We start from the raw sequence: 17,976 nt of genomic DNA on the forward strand, positions 1-17,976 counted from the left end.
ACTAATGCAAGTGTAAGCATTGCCTAAAATAAATAGTATTGTAGCCTATGTATCTCCATGGTAACAGACCGCAAACAAATCATGGGTAGTCTGATCCAGAAGTAATACTTCCTTCCATCTGTCCCGTACTTCTTACTGACATATATTTGGTAGATTAGCACAAGTAAAAAAAATGGATGGCGATCAGACTACACAGTATTTGTAGTCTGTCAACATGGAGACCTTTAGGTCTGCCTAGGAGCTGTATACGAAAACAATAAAGAAATAAGGCTATTTGCAAAGAAGCAAATTAGAACAATAGAATAAGATGGCTTGTAAAACCTGTGAAGCTAGACTGCTACAAATTACAAATATTAGCTGTAAGGCTTCCTTCACATCTGCGTCAGGACTCCGTTCGTGGGTTCTGTCGGAGCTTTACATCAGGGGAACCCGTGAAGGGAACCCTGGATGAAACAAACCATAGGTTTCCGTTTGCATCACCGTTGATTTCAATGGTGACGGATCCGGTGAAAATGGTTTCTGTTTGTCACAGTTGTTTAAGCGTTCCGTCGTTTTGACTTAATCAATATCATAGTTGACTGGGCTAGTCAGTCCATCAAAATGACGGAAGACTTAAACAACGGTGACAAACGGAAACCATTTGCATCGGAACCGTCGCCATTGAAATTAATAGTGATGCAAACAGAAACCTATGGTTTCCGTTTGTTGGTCCGGGTCCCGTTCATGGGTTCTTCAGATGTAACCCATGAACGGAGCCCTGACGCAGATGTGTGTGGTGTGATACTTTTTATTTCCTTTCATTTGTGTAGTGAACGAAAAGCTTTTCAAATTTTCAAAGCGTTTTCCAAGGAAGTGTATGGTTATGTTCACACATAGTGGATTTTCTTTCCGGATTTGCGGAAGGATAATACGCAGCATATTAGAGAAGCCGCAAAGCGTACGAGATTTTAACAAATTTGATACTCCCCTAGGAAAAAATCTGTAGAGAAAATGCTCATAAAATTAACCTGCATTGCCGATTTTGAATCCGCCGCATGTAAATTTATTTTCCAGAATCGTTGCATTTATGTTGCGGATTTTCCCGATTTGAGTTTAATGGGGAAGTGAAAATCCGCAACAAATTGCAAATGTTACTATTTTTGCTGTGCTAAAGCGGCAAAAATCGCAAGTAGGGAAAAAAATACCAGATTTCTGTTTAAAATTGAAAAGCAGTCCATTCTCACCTCCCGTGGCATTGCCACAGCGACTCCTTCTTGTATCCTCTGGTATTTTCTGCCCTGTCGGCCTCCTGTGATGATGATGATGATGATGATGATGCTGCGGCGGTCATGTGGAACGCAACATCATCACAAAAGGCTGGCTGCGCGGAGACCAGACGTGAAGAGCCATATGGTAATGCCACAAGACGTAAGTACGGTAAGCTTTTTACTCGCAATACTTTCCGCATCTGCAATTCTGGATGAAAAACCTGCCCCAAATGAAACCCAATTTGGAGCAGACTATCATCCAGAGTTCTCTGCCGGTTCTGGGTCAGATACACTATGGACTTTTCAGCAGCGTACCAAAATCGTGTAATTATTTCCTAAATATGGTTAAAATTTGCAAAGCACCAAACCTCTCCTAGCCTTCTAATATACGATCTGTAGTGAATTTCATCGGGGGACGTCGTTGCTTGTTTACCTGCATCTTGTCCATTTGTGTAAGTCACATCCATAGGACTTATGTACTCATTCCATCATTGTGGATGAAATGCCATCCAGGAGCCAACCCAGACCACACTCATTCGCCTAAAGCAACTTCAGTCCCCGAGATATTTGGAGGTATAAATGATAACAATCCACATACAAGACTGGTGTTCAAATAGTGAAAATGGAAATCCATCCTGTAACTAAATGTTTTTTCTAGATTGACGTGGCCATGATTATTCCCTTAACCCCTTAACGCACCATGACGTAACTGTACGTCATGGTGAGCAGTAAGTTCGCGCACCTTGACGTACAGTTACGTCATTGCTTTGACAGTTAACCGCCGCGCGGCGCTACACCGCAGCGGCGGTTAACTGTGCAGGGTGTCAGCCCTGCTCTCCCCGTTGCCGATCAGCGGCCTGTCGCCGCTGATATCGGCAGTTAACCCCTTAATTGCGGCGCTCGATTTTGAACGCCACAATTAAGGTCTTTAGTGCCGATCGGCAGCCCCCATGTGAAATCACGGGGGCTGGCGATGGTACCCATGGCAACCGGACGCCAGACAATGGCTTCCGGGTTGCCATGTACAGAAGCCTATGAGGACCACCCCGAGGGTGGTCGTCGTAGGCTTCCTGTCAGTGTGACTGTCACGTCACAATGACAGTTGAAATGCATTACACTACGTGTGTAGTGTAATGTATTCCAGCAGCGATCAGAGCTGCAAGTCTAAGTGTCCCCTAGTGGGACAAGTGAAAAAAGTAAAAAAAAGAATAAAAATGTTTTAAAAAAAGTGTAAAAATAAAAGTTAGAAGTGATATAAACAAGAACTGCTTTTTTTCCTATAATAAGTCTTTCATTATAGGAAAAAAAATGAGCACGTAAAAAAAAAGTACACATATTTGGTATCACCGCGTTCGTAACGACCCCAACTATAAAACTATAATATTATTTTTCCCGCACAGTGAACGCCGCAAAAAAAATAAACGAAAAACAATGCCAGAATCACTATTTTTTGGTCACCACCCCTCACAAAATATGTAATAAAAAGTGATCAAAAAGTCGCATGTACGCCAAAATTGTACCGATACAAACTACAACCCGTCCCGCAAAAAACAAGCCCTTACACAGCTTTTTTGACTGAAAAATAAAAAAGTTATGGCTCTCAGAATATGGTGACACAGAAAAGACATTATTTTCTAAATAAGTTATTTTATTGCGCAAACGCTGCAAAACATAAAAAAACGTATATACAAATGGTATCGCCGTAATCGTACCGACCCGCAGAATAAAGTATAATAGTCATTTATAGCCCAGGGTAAACGCTGTCAAAAATAAATAAAAATCATTGTCAGAATTGATGGTTTTTGGTCACCTTGCTTGCCGAAAAATTGAATAAAAAGTGATCAACAAAATCGCATGTACCCCAAAATGGTACCAATGAAAATTACAGATTTTCCCGCAACAAATAAGCCCTCACACGGCTCCGGTGGTGAAAAAATAAAAAAAGTTCCGGCTCCCAGATTATGGCGATGCAAAATGTGCAGAGTGTTCCAAAAGTGGATAAGATCGGGCACCATTTATCAGTGCGACACCGGCCACATATCTGTGGATTATTATTTATTTACCCCATTATTATACCCTCTTATTATGCCCCTGATGTACTCTGCCCAGCCTACATGTGCCCCAACATTATAAACTGAAATACCAGCAAAACGCCAGAGCTACTACCAAGCAAAATATGCGCTCAAAAAGCCAAATGGCGTCCCTCCCTTCTGAGCCCTACAGCGTGCCCAAACAGCCGTTTATGTCCACCGATATGGCATCGTACCAAAAAATGGTACCAATAAAAACGACAACTCGTCCCGCAAAAAATAAGCCCCCACACCGCTCTATTGACAGAAAAATAAAAAAGTAGTGGCTCTTGGAAAGCGGGGAGGAAAAACGAAAAAGCAAAACATGAATCAGTTCGTAAAGGGTTAATTACTTTCTAATGAAAAAACATTTATGACCACATGTGGGGTATTGCCGTACTCGGGAGAAATTGCTTTACAAACGTTGGGGTGCATTTTCTCGTTTATCCTTTGTGAAATTGAAAAAATTCAACATTTTAGTGGAAATAATGTTGATATTAATTTTCACGGCCTAATTCTAATAAATTCTGCAAAAGACGTGTGGGGCCTAAATGCTCACTATACCCCTAGATAGATTCCTTAAGTGGTGTAGTTTCCCAAATGGGGTTACTTTTGGGGGGCTTCCACTGTTTCAGTCTCTCGGGGGCAAATTCGACATGACACCCAAAAACATTCCAGCTAAATTTGAGCTCCAAAAGCCAAATAGCGCTCCTTCCCTTCTAAGCACCGGTGTGGGTCCAAACAGCAGTTTATTACCACATATGGGGTATTTACGTAATCAGGAGAAATTGTTTTACAAATGTTGGGGCGCTTTTTCTCCTTTATTCCTTGTAAAAATTAAAAATGGCTACCTTTTTTCAGAAAAAAAGTAGATTTTCATCTTCACATACTAATTCAAATAAATTTAGCAAAAAAACTGTGGGTTCAAAATGCTAACTATACCCATAGATAAATTCCTTGAGGGGTATCGTTTCCAAAATGGGGTCACTATTGGGGGGTTTCCACGGTTTTCTTCCCTCCAGTGCATTGCAAAGGCGACACGGCACTGAAAACTATTCCAGCAAAATCAGAAATCCAAAATCCAAATGGTGCTCCTTCTCTTCTGAGGCCTGCTGTGGGTCCAAACAGCAATTTATTACCACATATGGGGTATTGCTATAATCGGAAGACATTGCTTTACATATGTTGGGGTGTTTTTTCTACTTTATTCCTTGTAAAAATTTAAAATTTCCTAATTTTTTCACAGAAAAAGTAGATTTTCACCTTCACATACTAATTCAAATAAATTTAGCAAAAAAACTGTGGGTTCAAAATGCTAACTATACCCATAGATAAATTCCTTGAGGGGTATAGTTTCCAAAATGGGGTCACTTTTGGGGTGTTTCCACTGTTTTGGCAGCACAAGGCCTCCTCACACCTGACATGGTACCTAAAATATATTCTAATAAAATAGAGGCCCAAAATCCACTAGGTTCTCCTTTGCTTCTGAGGCCGGTGTTTCAGTCCATGACCGCGCTAGGGCCACATGTGGGGTATTTCTAAAAACTGCAGAATCTGGGCAATAAATCTTGAGTTGCATTTCTTGGGTAAAACCTTCTGTGGTACAGAAAAAATTTATTACAAATGAATTTTTGAAGAAAAAAAATGAAATTTGTAAATTTCACCTCTACTTTGCTTTAATTCCTGTGAAACGCCTAAAGGGCTAAAATACTTTGTGAATGCTGTTTTGAATACTTTGATGGGTGCAGTTTTCAAAATGGGGTGATTTATGGTGACTTTCTAATATATAAGGTCCTCAAAGCCACTTCAGAACTGAACTGGTCCCTGAAAAAATAGCCTTTTGAAATTTTCTTGAAAATATGAGAAATTGCTGCTAAAGTTCTAAGCCTTGTAACGTCCTAGAAAAATAAAAGAATGTTCAAAAAACGACGCAAACATAAAGTAGACATATGGGAAATATAAACTAGTATGTATTTTGTGTGGTATTACTATCTGTTTTACAAGTAAATACATTAAAATTTAGAAAAATGCTAATTTTTGCTAATTTTCTCTAAATCTTGGCGTTTCTTACAAATAAATATTGAATTTAATGACAACATTTTTTCAGTATCATAAAGTACAACATGTCACGAGAAAACAATCCCAGAATCGCTTGGATAGGTAAAAGCATTCTGGAGTTATTACCACATAAAGTGACACATGTCAGATTGGCAAAAATGGGGCTGGTCCTGAAGGCCAAAACAGGCTTAGTCACTAAGGGGTTAAGATCCGAGCGATTGTTCCACATCGGTTTTCATAACCACATAAGGAAAATGACACCTCTGAGATCCAATACGGTGGTTAGGTTCCTTAGATAATCCAGGAATAGCTGTGATCAATTTACTTAATTATATTCTGAATTATTAAAATATACTTTAATCCTAGCATTAAAGTGCCTGCTGCAATTCTAGATGGATAGTTCTTTAATTGTGGTCCACAAGTTATAGCTAAAGAGTTAATCTCCGCAGACACAACCAGCGCTCTCTGGAGGTGTAAAATAACCGATGCCAGTCATCGATGCCACTGTCCTTGGCACTTTCATTCATATCCTGAAAGCCAGGCGCTGTTGATTACCGGCACCATCTTGGGCATGTGCTGCGTGATGACTGGTTTTGTTGGTACGTGCTGATCGGTATCGAGCCTGCTAAATACCATTCCTAATTGTTTACTCAACTAATTATAAAATGAATCAGTTGAGTTACTCATTTGTGCTTTCCATAGTCCTATGCCCACAGTTCCTCCTGGTACATGAAAATGATTCATACCATTTATTGACACCAGTAAAGGGCTTCTATGTCAATTTAATATATATTTTCCTAGATCACAATTGTTCGAAGTGAAGCGGATCGTAATATTTTTCAGAGCTTTAGGACCTTCCTTTCCAAAATTCAGGCTATATTCCATGGTCATCGAAGTAGAAAGACAGATTGTAAACTATATGGGGACGCCCAGTTGTCCATTTCAAAGCTCATCCATTGATTTACACAGCAGCGATGTGCAGCCACATACACAGAGATTAACGTTAATCAAGTGTCCTGATAATGAATACACATGAAATCCAGCCTGGACGTCATGTGTATTCAGAATCCTGACACTTCTGACTCTTTTCTGTGAGATTTGCAGCAAGTGAAACGAAATCTCGTTTACCTCCGAAATCTCACGAGATTTCGTTTCCCTTGCTAGAAGTCTCACAGAAAAGATTCAGAAGTGTCAGGATTCTGAATACACATGACGTCCAGGCTGGATTTCATGTGTATTCATTATCAGGACACTTGATTAACGTTAATCTCTGTGTATGTGGCTGCACATCGCTGCTGTGTAAATGAATGTAGAGGAGTGTATGACACTGACTGGTCACTGATTGGGCAGCGTCATACACGTAAACACGCCCAGTTAAAAACACAATACACGCCCAGTTGGACATAACGAGAAAAAAAAACGCCCAGTTGTCCATTTCAAAGCTCATTTGCATATATATATAAAATAGCTCATAACTTGGCCAAAAATGAACGTTTTAAAAAAAAAAAAAAAAAAAAAAACGTTGCCGTTATCTACATTGCAGCGCCGATCACATGCAATAGGAGATAGGGATTTGAGAATCTGGTGACAGAGCCTCTTTAAGTGCAGATATGACCGAGCCTGCCCTGTTCCTCTTTTCTGAAATAAATTATTATAGAAACAACTGTGTAATCAAAATAAAATTTTATTGACGTGCCAAAGCTTTTTTTTTTTTTTTTACTATTATTTTCGGGTACTGTATGACAATACAATTTATTTTTGCCACTTTAAGCATCACCCCTTTTTTTTGCAGGGCACCACGATTGTTCACCCTGTAAGCCGTTCTCTCCCAGGTTGACATCTCAGCAACCCCGATGCGATGACTTTGGGATCCTACTTTAATAAGATGCTGGCGCTGCTGTTTGTATTTTGTGTAATTCAATCCAACAGACTGCAGCAGAAGACACCGTGAAATTTAATTAAAGCTCAAATGAACACCGTGCCAGAAACCTGTGACGCTGCTGGGAACCGAGTATTCGAAATAAAAATAAACTCAGCGCAAACAAAAATTAATACAATTCATTACCGTTATTTTTAGAGAAAAGAAAATAAAAACACCCACATTTGCAAATGTGAATTTTTCTTTTCCTATACTCTACTGTACTGTACTAGACCAGGGCTGTACGGTTCCCAGTTAGTGTTTTTTTTTTTTTTTTTGTGCTGTCATCTTGATCTCTGTATTGAGCGTTGTCTATAGCAGCAGTGCCTGTATTGGACCTGGTGCACAGGGGAGAGTCACATTATCAGGGCTATGACAGACACATTTCCCTGGAAAAATATGCATTATAAAATAATGTCCCACAGCACTTTTCTGACCTTCTGGGGGAAGGGGGGTGACGACAAGATTAAAGAGGCTCTGTCACCAAATTATAAGTGCCCTATCTCCTACATAAGGAGATCGGCGCTATAATGTAGGTGACAGCAGTGCTTTTTATTTAAAAAAAACGATCTATTTTCACCACTTTATTAGCGATTTTAGATTTATGCTAATGAGTTGCTTAATGCCCAAGAGGGCGTATTTTTACTTTAGACCAAGTGGGCGTTGTACAGGGGAGTGTATGACGCTGACCAATCCGCCTCATGCACTCCTCGCCATTCATTTACTCAGCGCATAGGGATCCTGCTAGATCCTTATGTGCTGTCTTATACTTACACATTAACAATACTGAAGTGTTTAGAGAGTGAATAGACATTCCACGGGATGTCTATTCGCAATCTCTGCACTTCGTTACTCTGTCTGTGTCGTTACTCTGTCTGTGGTAGTTACAGCAGAGGAAGCGTAATCTCGCGAGATTACGCGGTAAATGACAGGTTATAACGAGATTACGCTTCCTCTGCTGTAAGTACCACAGAAACAGTAACGAAGTGCAGGGATTGTGAATAAACAGCCCGTGGATTGTCTATTCGCTGTCTAAACACTTCAGTATTGTTAGGGTATGTGCACACACACTAATTACGTCCGTAATTGACGGACGTATTTCGGCCGCAAGTCCCGGACCGAACACAGTGCAGGGAGCCGGGCTCCTAGCATCATACTTATGTACGATGCTAGGAGTCCCTGCCTCTCTGCAGGACAACTGTCCCGTACTGTAATCATGTTTTCAGTACGGGACAGTAGTTCCACGGAGAGGCAGGGACTCCTAGCATCGTACATAAGTATGATGCTAGGAGCCCGGCTCCCTGCACTGTGTTCGGTCCGGTACTTGCGGCCAAAATACGTCCGTCAATTACGGACGTAATTAGGGTGTGTGCACATACCCTTAATGTGTTAGTATAAGACAGCACATAGCGATCTAAAAGGATCCCTATGCGCTGCCTAAATGAATGGAGAGGAGTGCATGAGGCTGATTGGTCACTGATTGGTCAGCGTCATACACTCCCCTGTACAACGCCCACTTGGTCTAAAGTAAAAACACGCCCACTTGGGCATTAAGCAACTCATTAGCATAAATCTAATATCTCTAATAAAGTGGTGAAAACAGATCGTTTTAATAAAAATAAAAAGCACTGCTGTCACCTACATTACAGCGCCGATCTCCTTATGTAGGAGATAGGCCACTTATAATGTGGTGACAGAGTCTCTTTAATCACAAGTAAAACAAATACTTAAACTATTACAAAAACACTGATAACGCGTTGTCTCTGAAGCTTTAACCCCCGACACTAGCCTAAGGCTTCATTCACATCTGCGTTGGGGTCCCGTTCTGACGTTCCGTCGAAGGTTTCTGTCACAACGGGACCCTGAGCAGACACAAACTGACACCCACGGTAACCAGAGGTTTCCGTTTCCATCACAATTGATTTCAGTGGTGACGGATCCGGTGCCCATTGTTTGTGTCTGTTGTGCACCGGACCAGCGTAGTCGACTACGCTATTGCTTCCGGCAAAACGACAGGTCCGATACACAACAGATACAAACGGAAACCACGGGCACCGGATCCATCACCATTGAAATCAATGGTGATGGAAACCTCTGGTTTCCGTCGGTGTCAGTTTGTGTCTGCTCTGGGTCGCGTTCTGACGGAAACCTCAGACGGAACGTCAGAACGGGACCCCGACACAGATGTGAACGAAGCCTTATTCCACTAACTAGACAATGTTATATATCCATACGTTAAACAATAGTGGACACAAATATAAATTCTATCTGTGTGATTAAAATATATAATTACAAAAAATGTAAACGTGTAAAATAGTTTTTACTTTGTCATACACTAAAAATCCCTAAGGCACGGGCTAGATTTAACAGTCCGTACTCGATCGTGTGGTGAAGATCAAGGATGGGGACTGAAGGTGAGCCCTTTTTATCACGTAGATGCTGTGATTAGTATTGACCGCATCTAAGGGGTTAAACAGTCGAGATTGGAGTTGTCTCCAATGTCCTCAGTTTCTGTGAGTGGCCAACTGTCAATCAAGGCTGCCCCCTTGCAGGTAATGGTGCGGGCATTGCTTCTGTGCCTGCGCCGTCACAGTTCGATACTTCTACATCGCATGCCGTAAGTTTCACGTAACAGACTCTTGCTGTGTGAAAACTCACGCATGTGTGAATGGCCCCATTGAAGTCAATAGGGCCGTGTGCTGTGCGTTGTTTCAACGCACAGCACATGGACGAGACTTACGTTCGTGTGAATGGGCCCCAACGTGCTGGAGATTTTGAAATACGCACCGCAGGTCAAATTACATGCAGAAAAAAATCTGCATCGTGTAGATGAGACTATTTGAAATCTCATTTACTTTGCTGGTACTGGACTACGCTGCCGATTTACTGTGAGAAATTCATACAAAAAGTATATTGGAAAATACGAACTATTCATTATTGAAAGCATAACAATTATTTTCTGAAAACTGTATTATGTAATGTATGTAAGGAACAATGTTGGTCATCCTATTCTGTGGACATCTTCTTACAGCTGTGGTCAGACATAAAGAGGGCGCCTGGTGCTCTCTTTGGCACTTCTGTTGCGGGTTTATTTCTCTCTTCCCCTTTTTTTTATTTTTTTTAAGGTTGTGACATGTCATTGTTTCCTGTCTTGTTAATTTTCGAAGATGATACAGCATTTTTTTTTCTCCCATGACCAATTGGATCATAATGTGACCTGATTTGTTTGCTACGGACAACACTCTTACTTACTACGGTTTTTGTGTCATTGCAGATTACAGATCTCTCTTTACCGAACTACCTTGCAGCATCTTCAATTGGCCTTCTTCCAACCCAGCTATTGAATTCCTACTTGGGAACAACGTTGCGTACGATGGAGGATGTCATTGCGGAACAGAGCGTTAGTGGATACTTAATATTTAGTTTACAGGTAAAGTTCACTCTTCACATGGAGCAGCTGCAATATTTATCACTTCTAAACTTTGCTGTGTAGACTGGGACAAGGTCATTACATGGAGGATTTATTGTACTGCTGGAGGTCCAAATAAGGGAGAATAGCAACACTCCTACAGATACGATTCTGTATGCATCTCCCCTGTCACTCACTAGTCTCTGGGGGAGGGGCTGTACTCCATCACATCCTGGAGACTACAAGGGTAAGGCCCCACGGAGTGGCACTTGTATGTCCTACAGCTGCACCCTGTTCGGCGTGGCTGTCAAGTTGCTAATTAATGGCCGCGAGTTGTTGCACGTGAAACAGCGGTCTACCTTAAATCGTGTGGCTATTAAAGAATACATACTTTTCAGCTGCACGATTTTGCAGGTAAACAGCCGTTTTACCCGCAACAACACGCGGCCATAAACTAGCAACTTCACACCCGTGCCGAACAGCTGTAGGATGCATTGTGGCAGCGTCAATGCTGCTTAGTCTAACCTTTCTCTTGCAATTCATGCCCATTCATTGCAGCTGCCAAAAAGCACACACATCCTGCTGTACTTTCTTTACAGACCATGCAAGTAAAAAGTGTGCCCCCCTCCCCCCCCAGGGAAGTTAAAAAAATAAAAATAAAAAATACTAATAATAACTAGAGCTAACGTAAAAAAAAACTTTTTCACTATTGAACACCCGCTTTGCAGCTCCTCTGACACCAAGCTGCTTGCTGGAACCCGCAGTGATCAGCTATTGCCAAAAGGGGAAGTCACCGCCATGTCTACATTAACTCTGCAGGGAAACGAATTATTACATGGCTTTTTGCAATGGCTATTCACTGTGGCTAATAAAAAGGGGCCCCCTCTTACTTCCATGTCGCCTAAAATGCAACAATTTAACCCCTTGATGCATCTATTTTGTAAGACAAAAATACTTTTTTTTTTCTTTACTCTGGTTTTTGTTTCCTGAAATTTTATTAAACTTTTTTTTTTTCCCAGTTTTTGGACTTTACCATGCGATCACAGCCTAGTAGGCATACACCACAGATGGCAGACCCAGAGGCCTTCTCTAGGCACCTGTTGCCATAGAAACTCATCGCATCCCACAATCAGCGGGAGGCTTGGTTGCTATTGCCCTCAACATCTGAGGGGTTAAATAGCTAGGATCAGAGTTTTCTCCTATCTCGGCCATGGCAGATGTGTCGGCTGGAATGGACTGCTGACACTCGTTATGGATTGTGTAAGCGCAACTCCTGTGCCCGCACCATCCCTGCACTGTACACTTACAGACCTTGTACGTAAATGTACGTTTCATGGTGACAAAGGATTAAATGACTTTTTCACTTTTGTCTTTTGTAAGGCCTCATGCACACATCTGTTGCCCGTCGAACAGCCGCTAATGATGGATCCATGAAACACGGACCTCACATGGATGGCTTCTGTCTGCAGTCCATTGTTTCAAATGACCAAATGAATGAAATGGCCGAGACTGTTCCATCAAAAGCAGACAGGAGTAGGATCTGACCTATTTTTGTCGTAACGGCCACATGGTTCCGTTAAAACAACAGAAGTGTGCATGGCCCCATAGAAATTAATGTGTTTGTGTGCTATACGTTAAAAAAAACCAGATAGCACCCTGAAGAAAATAACTGAAGCTGGCATGAGGCGGTACTTTGTGTTGATCAGACATGCCATAAGAATCTTCCCGGTTTCCAATAGAGGTGTGTAACTCCTCTCTATTAAAACAAGTTGTTATAGACCTACAACCAAGGGTTCTCTGAAAAACAAGAATACAACACTGAACGCATTTTAAAATGAGCCTTTACGGATTTCCTTTTAATTGCTCGGCAAGGAAAATAGAGAGCAGAGGGAATGAAGTAAAACAAGAAAAAAAAAAAACACGGGGGAGGGGCAGAACAGCGTCCTGTGCAAGGTAGTGGGTGTATATCCTACTGATAAAAAGCATATAAAGAAAATAAAAAGCTTTATTCAAGTGTCATTATTTAGATCCACAAATTAAGGGGGACCAGTCACTGGCGTTTTTTGCTGTTTTTGTATTTATTTTTTTCTGCCCGAAAACACGAAGACATTCTCTGCATCCTGTTGAAAAATTACATTAAATTAAAAAAATTCCATTTAAAACGCTTAAGAGCTTGGCCCTTTCACACTCCGTTTTAGCTACGTGTTTGACATATGTGCTGGGAAAACTTCCCATAGGCTCCCATTATACTGGCTGAGATTAAAAGCCTGTTCTTTTGGCATCTGTCAGACGGCATGCGTCGAATAATAGCCTACACTATTTTAGTGTGTGTGTGTGTGTGTGTAATGTATAAGGTTTTTTAAACGGATCCGTTAAAGGCAGTCGTCCATTCGCATAGTCTAATAAGAAAACGTATATGTTAAACAAATGCTTTAACATGGAGGCCTATGTATGGCATGTGTCACAGGCATCCGTTATACGCATTCTTCATGAGTTTTTCAGTAGCTTTTCATTTTCCGTTAAACGGATACCATTATTGCCTTTGTGTGACTGATCCGTTAAACAGATGCCTAACAGTGGCACCCGTCACCTAGAGACTGTAATGGTATCTGTTTAACGTATGCATTAGGAAAAAGGTCATGAAAGTTTGACGTATACGTTTAACAAATGCCATTAAACTATGGTGACTGTTGTCACTGTTAGGGATCGTCATAGTCTCCGTTTAACGTACATGTCTGGTGATTTTCCATCATATACGTCAAACAGAAACTATAAAACGCAGCCGAAAAGTGTGGTTTGTTTCTTTTACATGTGTCCGTAACAGCTGGAAAAGTGTGTGTGAAGGAGACGTTTCACTGCAATTTTGGAGGTAGTCTCAAAGGGATTTCACCGTTACCTCAACTTTCTTGGCATATTAGGGTGTTGTGCAATGTATTGACTGATCTAGACAATCCCTTTAAGCTTCTCTGTTCTGTCACTAAACCTCTTTTAATCCTGTTTTTTCTTTTCCTTCATCCGCAGATTGTAATTAGCATAGCTCTTATGTTCTATGTTGTTCACCGGGCCCAAGTTGAGCTGAACGCAGCGATCATGGCGTGTGAAATGGAGCTGAAGACATCTCTGAATGGCAGTCATCTCAATGGCGGCAGCTCTGTTTTCTGCAGCAAAAGAACCTTGTTATCCATGGGTGGAATTAACATTGTATGATTTCTGCTCCAGCCGAGCAGCCTTTGTTATTGCCAAGACTCAAATGACTTTTTTCCTTTTATTGAAGGAAGAACTGGACTCCTTCAGAACTTTCCAGATGACCCTTAAGCAGTTTTCATTTGCAAGGGTTTCCATGTTGGCAGCATCCTTCGGTCTTCACGTTCTGTGTGTGCCATGGCATATACAATGCACTTTTCCTGCACAGCTCTTAAGAGCAATTGTCATGGCATATTTATTTATTAATGCACATAGCGATTTCATACGAAATGAAAACAAATTGTATAAAATGCTAAATTGTTTGTGATTTCATGTTTCGTTTTGCATTTAAAGTATTCGGATTATTGCATCTATAATACAGGTTGACTCCTAGAAAACTTTTACAGAAATCCTGTATTTAAAAGTCCCAGGCAAGTTGGAGGGACTGTCCTTCTTTGCAACCAATCTTATTTTATTTTTTGTTTCTATGCATCTAAAATCAGGCAACTTTACACAATGTCTTCATTTAAAATATCCTATTGCTTTGTCTACAGCTCTTATGCAAACCAATGTGGCTACATGGTAACAGACTACAAACTGTGTGTAGTCTATTCTTGATGCCATGTAGCTGTACCCTACCTCTTGCTAATCTTCCAATGTATATCAGTAAAAAGTAGGGGGCCGAGAGAAGGGAGGATGAATGCAGGATCAGACTACACAGTGTTTGTTTGTAGTCTGTTACCGTGAAGACACATAGCTCTGCATAGGAGCTGCAGACACCAAATGTTAGTTTTTTTATTTAATGAAGACTTTCTCAAGTCGGTTTATATTTCTTTAAATGCCACACATAAGATTGATTGTCCAGAATGCGGCTGATCAATCGTCCATCGGAGAATTCGTATTCATGACACCACAGCAACATGCCTGACTAAACTGGTGGATAATTAAAAAAAAAAAAAATTGCAATGAACTCAGGCAAAGTACATTTACATCTAGTTTTAGCCGACCATGGGCGAAAATTTCCAATCGGACAGATCCCTTTTTTGCCGGTCATGAGTAGGTCATCGCGAATGATCATTCACATAAAATTTTTAACCGATGGTTGGCTGAGATTGTTGAAGTCAGCCATTTCGGCCGACTTTAGTATTGTGTATGGCCAGCTTTTGAGACATTGAAACGAAAGAATTGAAGAAGAAAAAAAATGGTTGTGGTGGTAGACCTTCCCTTTAGAGTTGTAATTGGGCCAGAGTTGTCTCCTATGTAGATTAGACTTCTTGTCCTGTCATCCCATTGAGCATATTATAGGCGTTTTGTCAGCTACATATAATGGGAGGAACTTCTACATACATAATTATCAATGTTTTAGGCAGCTCATTCATATACATTTATTTCTTTGTTAGGCTTAGTAGTTCTTTTAACAATTGCCTAGATAGTGTTTGGTAACCACAGGACCATTTTTATTGCCCAAGGGAAACCATTTAAAGTACCCCCCCCCCCTACAAAGTGCTCTTAAACCAGTTGTGTTATGTTAAGATTTTGAGTTCCTTATACGCCGTTTTTCCGTTTTTTGTTTTTGTGCGGGTAAAAGCCATGTTTATGTCAAGGGCTAGATTTACAGACAGTTGTCGTTTGCTTAAGAGGGGAATAGTAAGGTGTCGTGCGCACAGAGCCTGTCCATCCTTAAACACCAGAGTTATTTTGATCCAAAAAAGTTGAAAATTCTGTTCTGATTTCTAAATCCTTCTGTACAGCGTTTCAAGCTTTGATTTTGTGATCCAGAGCTATAAATCCCCTGTATTTCCGTAAGTTTAGTGGGAGCCTAGGACTGCTATAGATATAGTAAGAAATTCTAGAGCACAGAAATTTGGGCCTAAAAATTAAGCACTCTGTTTGCCACAGTATGATGCCTCCATACCTCACTGCTGTGGAGGTATTCTCCCCTAGAAGCAAGCAAGGAATACCTCCTGTAATGGGGCATGCAATCGAGCATGCCACCCCCCCCCCTTTTTTTTTCTGTCGAATTTCTACAGAATCTGGCAGAATTTATTTTTTTACATGAAACCTGAAGCATACGGAGGTACATTATGGCCCCCTATACCACAATGGGCGTTGTATTATGGAGATTGTACAGAACCGTATTACAGTCGGGTGAATGTGGCCTTAGGGTAGTAGAGCGGTGTGTAAATAGATGGAGGGACATACCAAAATTTGACTTGCATTCTGGATGCCTCGGAAGCCTGCTTGTTGTTTTTAGGACACGATTAAACTTTAGGTATTTCTAAACTTCTAGATTCTTTTTAGACGTGACATTTTCTCATAGTGTAGGCCTTGCTGATACACAGGACTATTTACTATGTTGTACATGGCAATATGTATTGTACAAGTCATTTTGTTATATTTTTGTAGATGTCGGAAGAGTAGTGCTTAACATTCATAGGGTACATCGACAATACATGTATAAAAATTTATGGAGATGGCAAGATCTCCAGATTTTAGATGCTGGACTGTCCGCAGCACGTACTATTGAGTGGCCTTCAGATTTTTATGCTTATTTATTTTTATTTCCTCTTGTAATATAAGCTTTAAAACAATATAAATATAGCCATTGCTTGGATTTTGTATTTAAAGTTTGCATTTTTCCGCATACACACAGTGGGGGAAGTCTCTACGGAAGGAAACGTTGACAACAGTTATTTTTTATAGGTTCTTGTAAAAGTTGACTCCGCCCACAACATGGCTGCCTCCATTGTGTGTAGTGCACAAGTGTGCTTAGACTTGTACATTGCTGTACTGTGTCTGTTCCACTTGCACATTTATTCAGTTTTGAAGGTAAGACGTGTTAAATTTGTATTTTCCGAGACGGTAAAACGAACCCCCTTTTTTACTCAGGACTTTTGAAATGTGAATCTTCATCTGAGTTATTACAGTTCAGCTATGGAATATTAAACTATAATTTAAAGGATGTGTTGAGTAAATCTGTGAAAGTCTGATCTTTGCTTATTGGAACAAAAAATTAAAAAACATTTTTACACTGACTATATATAATATATTATAACCTGGGATCGCACACAAATATTTTGTATGTAATTGTTCAGAAAGACGACAGTTGCTAAATAGTGCATTTCATACAGTATCAGCCAGCACAAGTGCTTGGTTATATTGCTTTGATTTTCATCATCTAATTGAATAATATATCTATTTTTTATTTTTTTTTTGTCTAATTTCCTTTTTGTATTGTCCTATTTGAATTTATTTTATCACTATTGATTGGCACATAAGATAATTTCAGCTAGTACAATGAGGGCGCCCGTACACACAGCGGGCGTGGTGTGATAGTTGTTCTTAGCTTCTCACATGTGGTTTTATTGCGAACAGCCGCGGTATTTGGCCGGACGGCCTCTACAGATGAAGCACATGCCCGTTCCATTTACGCACCCTCAAAGATGGTTTCCTATCTGAACAAACGCTTTAATAAATAAGGACACGCAGAGCGAGAAATGTGGTGCGGGTTTTCAGACGGAATATGCTGAGGATTCTAGGTCTGATACGCATAGTTTTACGCAGTGTATCCGACCTGTGGAAACCCGTCCTCACATGAGCGTGGCGTTTTTGCGCACACAAAAACGTGGCGTTTTGCGTGCTCAAAAACCACTTAACAGCTCCGTGGGGCAGCAGCATATGATGCGTGGCTGCGTGCTTTTTGCGCAGCCGCCATCATTATGACACTCCATTTGGATGTTTGTAAACAGAAAAGCACGTGGTGCTTTTCTGTTTTCATTCATCCTTTTGACAGCTAATGCGCGAATCACGCTGTTCGCACGGAAGTGCTTCCGTGCGACATGCGTGGTTTTCACGCACCCATTGACTTCAATGGGTGCGTGATTCACGCAAAACGCACAAAGAACGGACATGACGGACATGAGTAAAAATCACGAACATGTCTGCACGGCCCCATATACTAATATAGGTCCGTGCAATGCGCGTGCAAATCACGCGCGTTGCACGGACGTTTTTCCCATTCGTCTGAATAAAGCCTAAGGGTCCTCTTACCCGGCCCGACATGGGCTGTGTAAACGAGCCCCAATCATCGAG

At 40.9% G+C, this 17,976-nt stretch overlaps 1 protein-coding gene across 1 annotated transcript in view; it reads left to right on the forward strand.

Annotated features, from left to right (window-relative positions):
- TMEM64 (transmembrane protein 64) overlaps positions 1-17,094 on the forward strand; it is a 43,863-nt gene extending 26,769 nt beyond the window's left edge. Inside the window, exons 2-3 of the mRNA XM_075826019.1 lie at positions 10,567-10,722; positions 13,723-17,094. Coding sequence (XP_075682134.1) covers positions 10,567-10,722; positions 13,723-13,908 — 342 coding nt within the window. The 3' untranslated portion in view covers positions 13,909-17,094. The remainder of the gene's footprint in view (positions 1-10,566; positions 10,723-13,722) is intronic.
- The last annotated feature ends 882 nt before the right edge of the window (positions 17,095-17,976 follow it).

Source organism: Rhinoderma darwinii, chromosome 5 (assembly GCF_050947455.1).
Source record: "Rhinoderma darwinii isolate aRhiDar2 chromosome 5, aRhiDar2.hap1, whole genome shotgun sequence".
Lineage (NCBI taxonomy): Eukaryota > Metazoa > Chordata > Amphibia > Anura > Rhinodermatidae > Rhinoderma > Rhinoderma darwinii.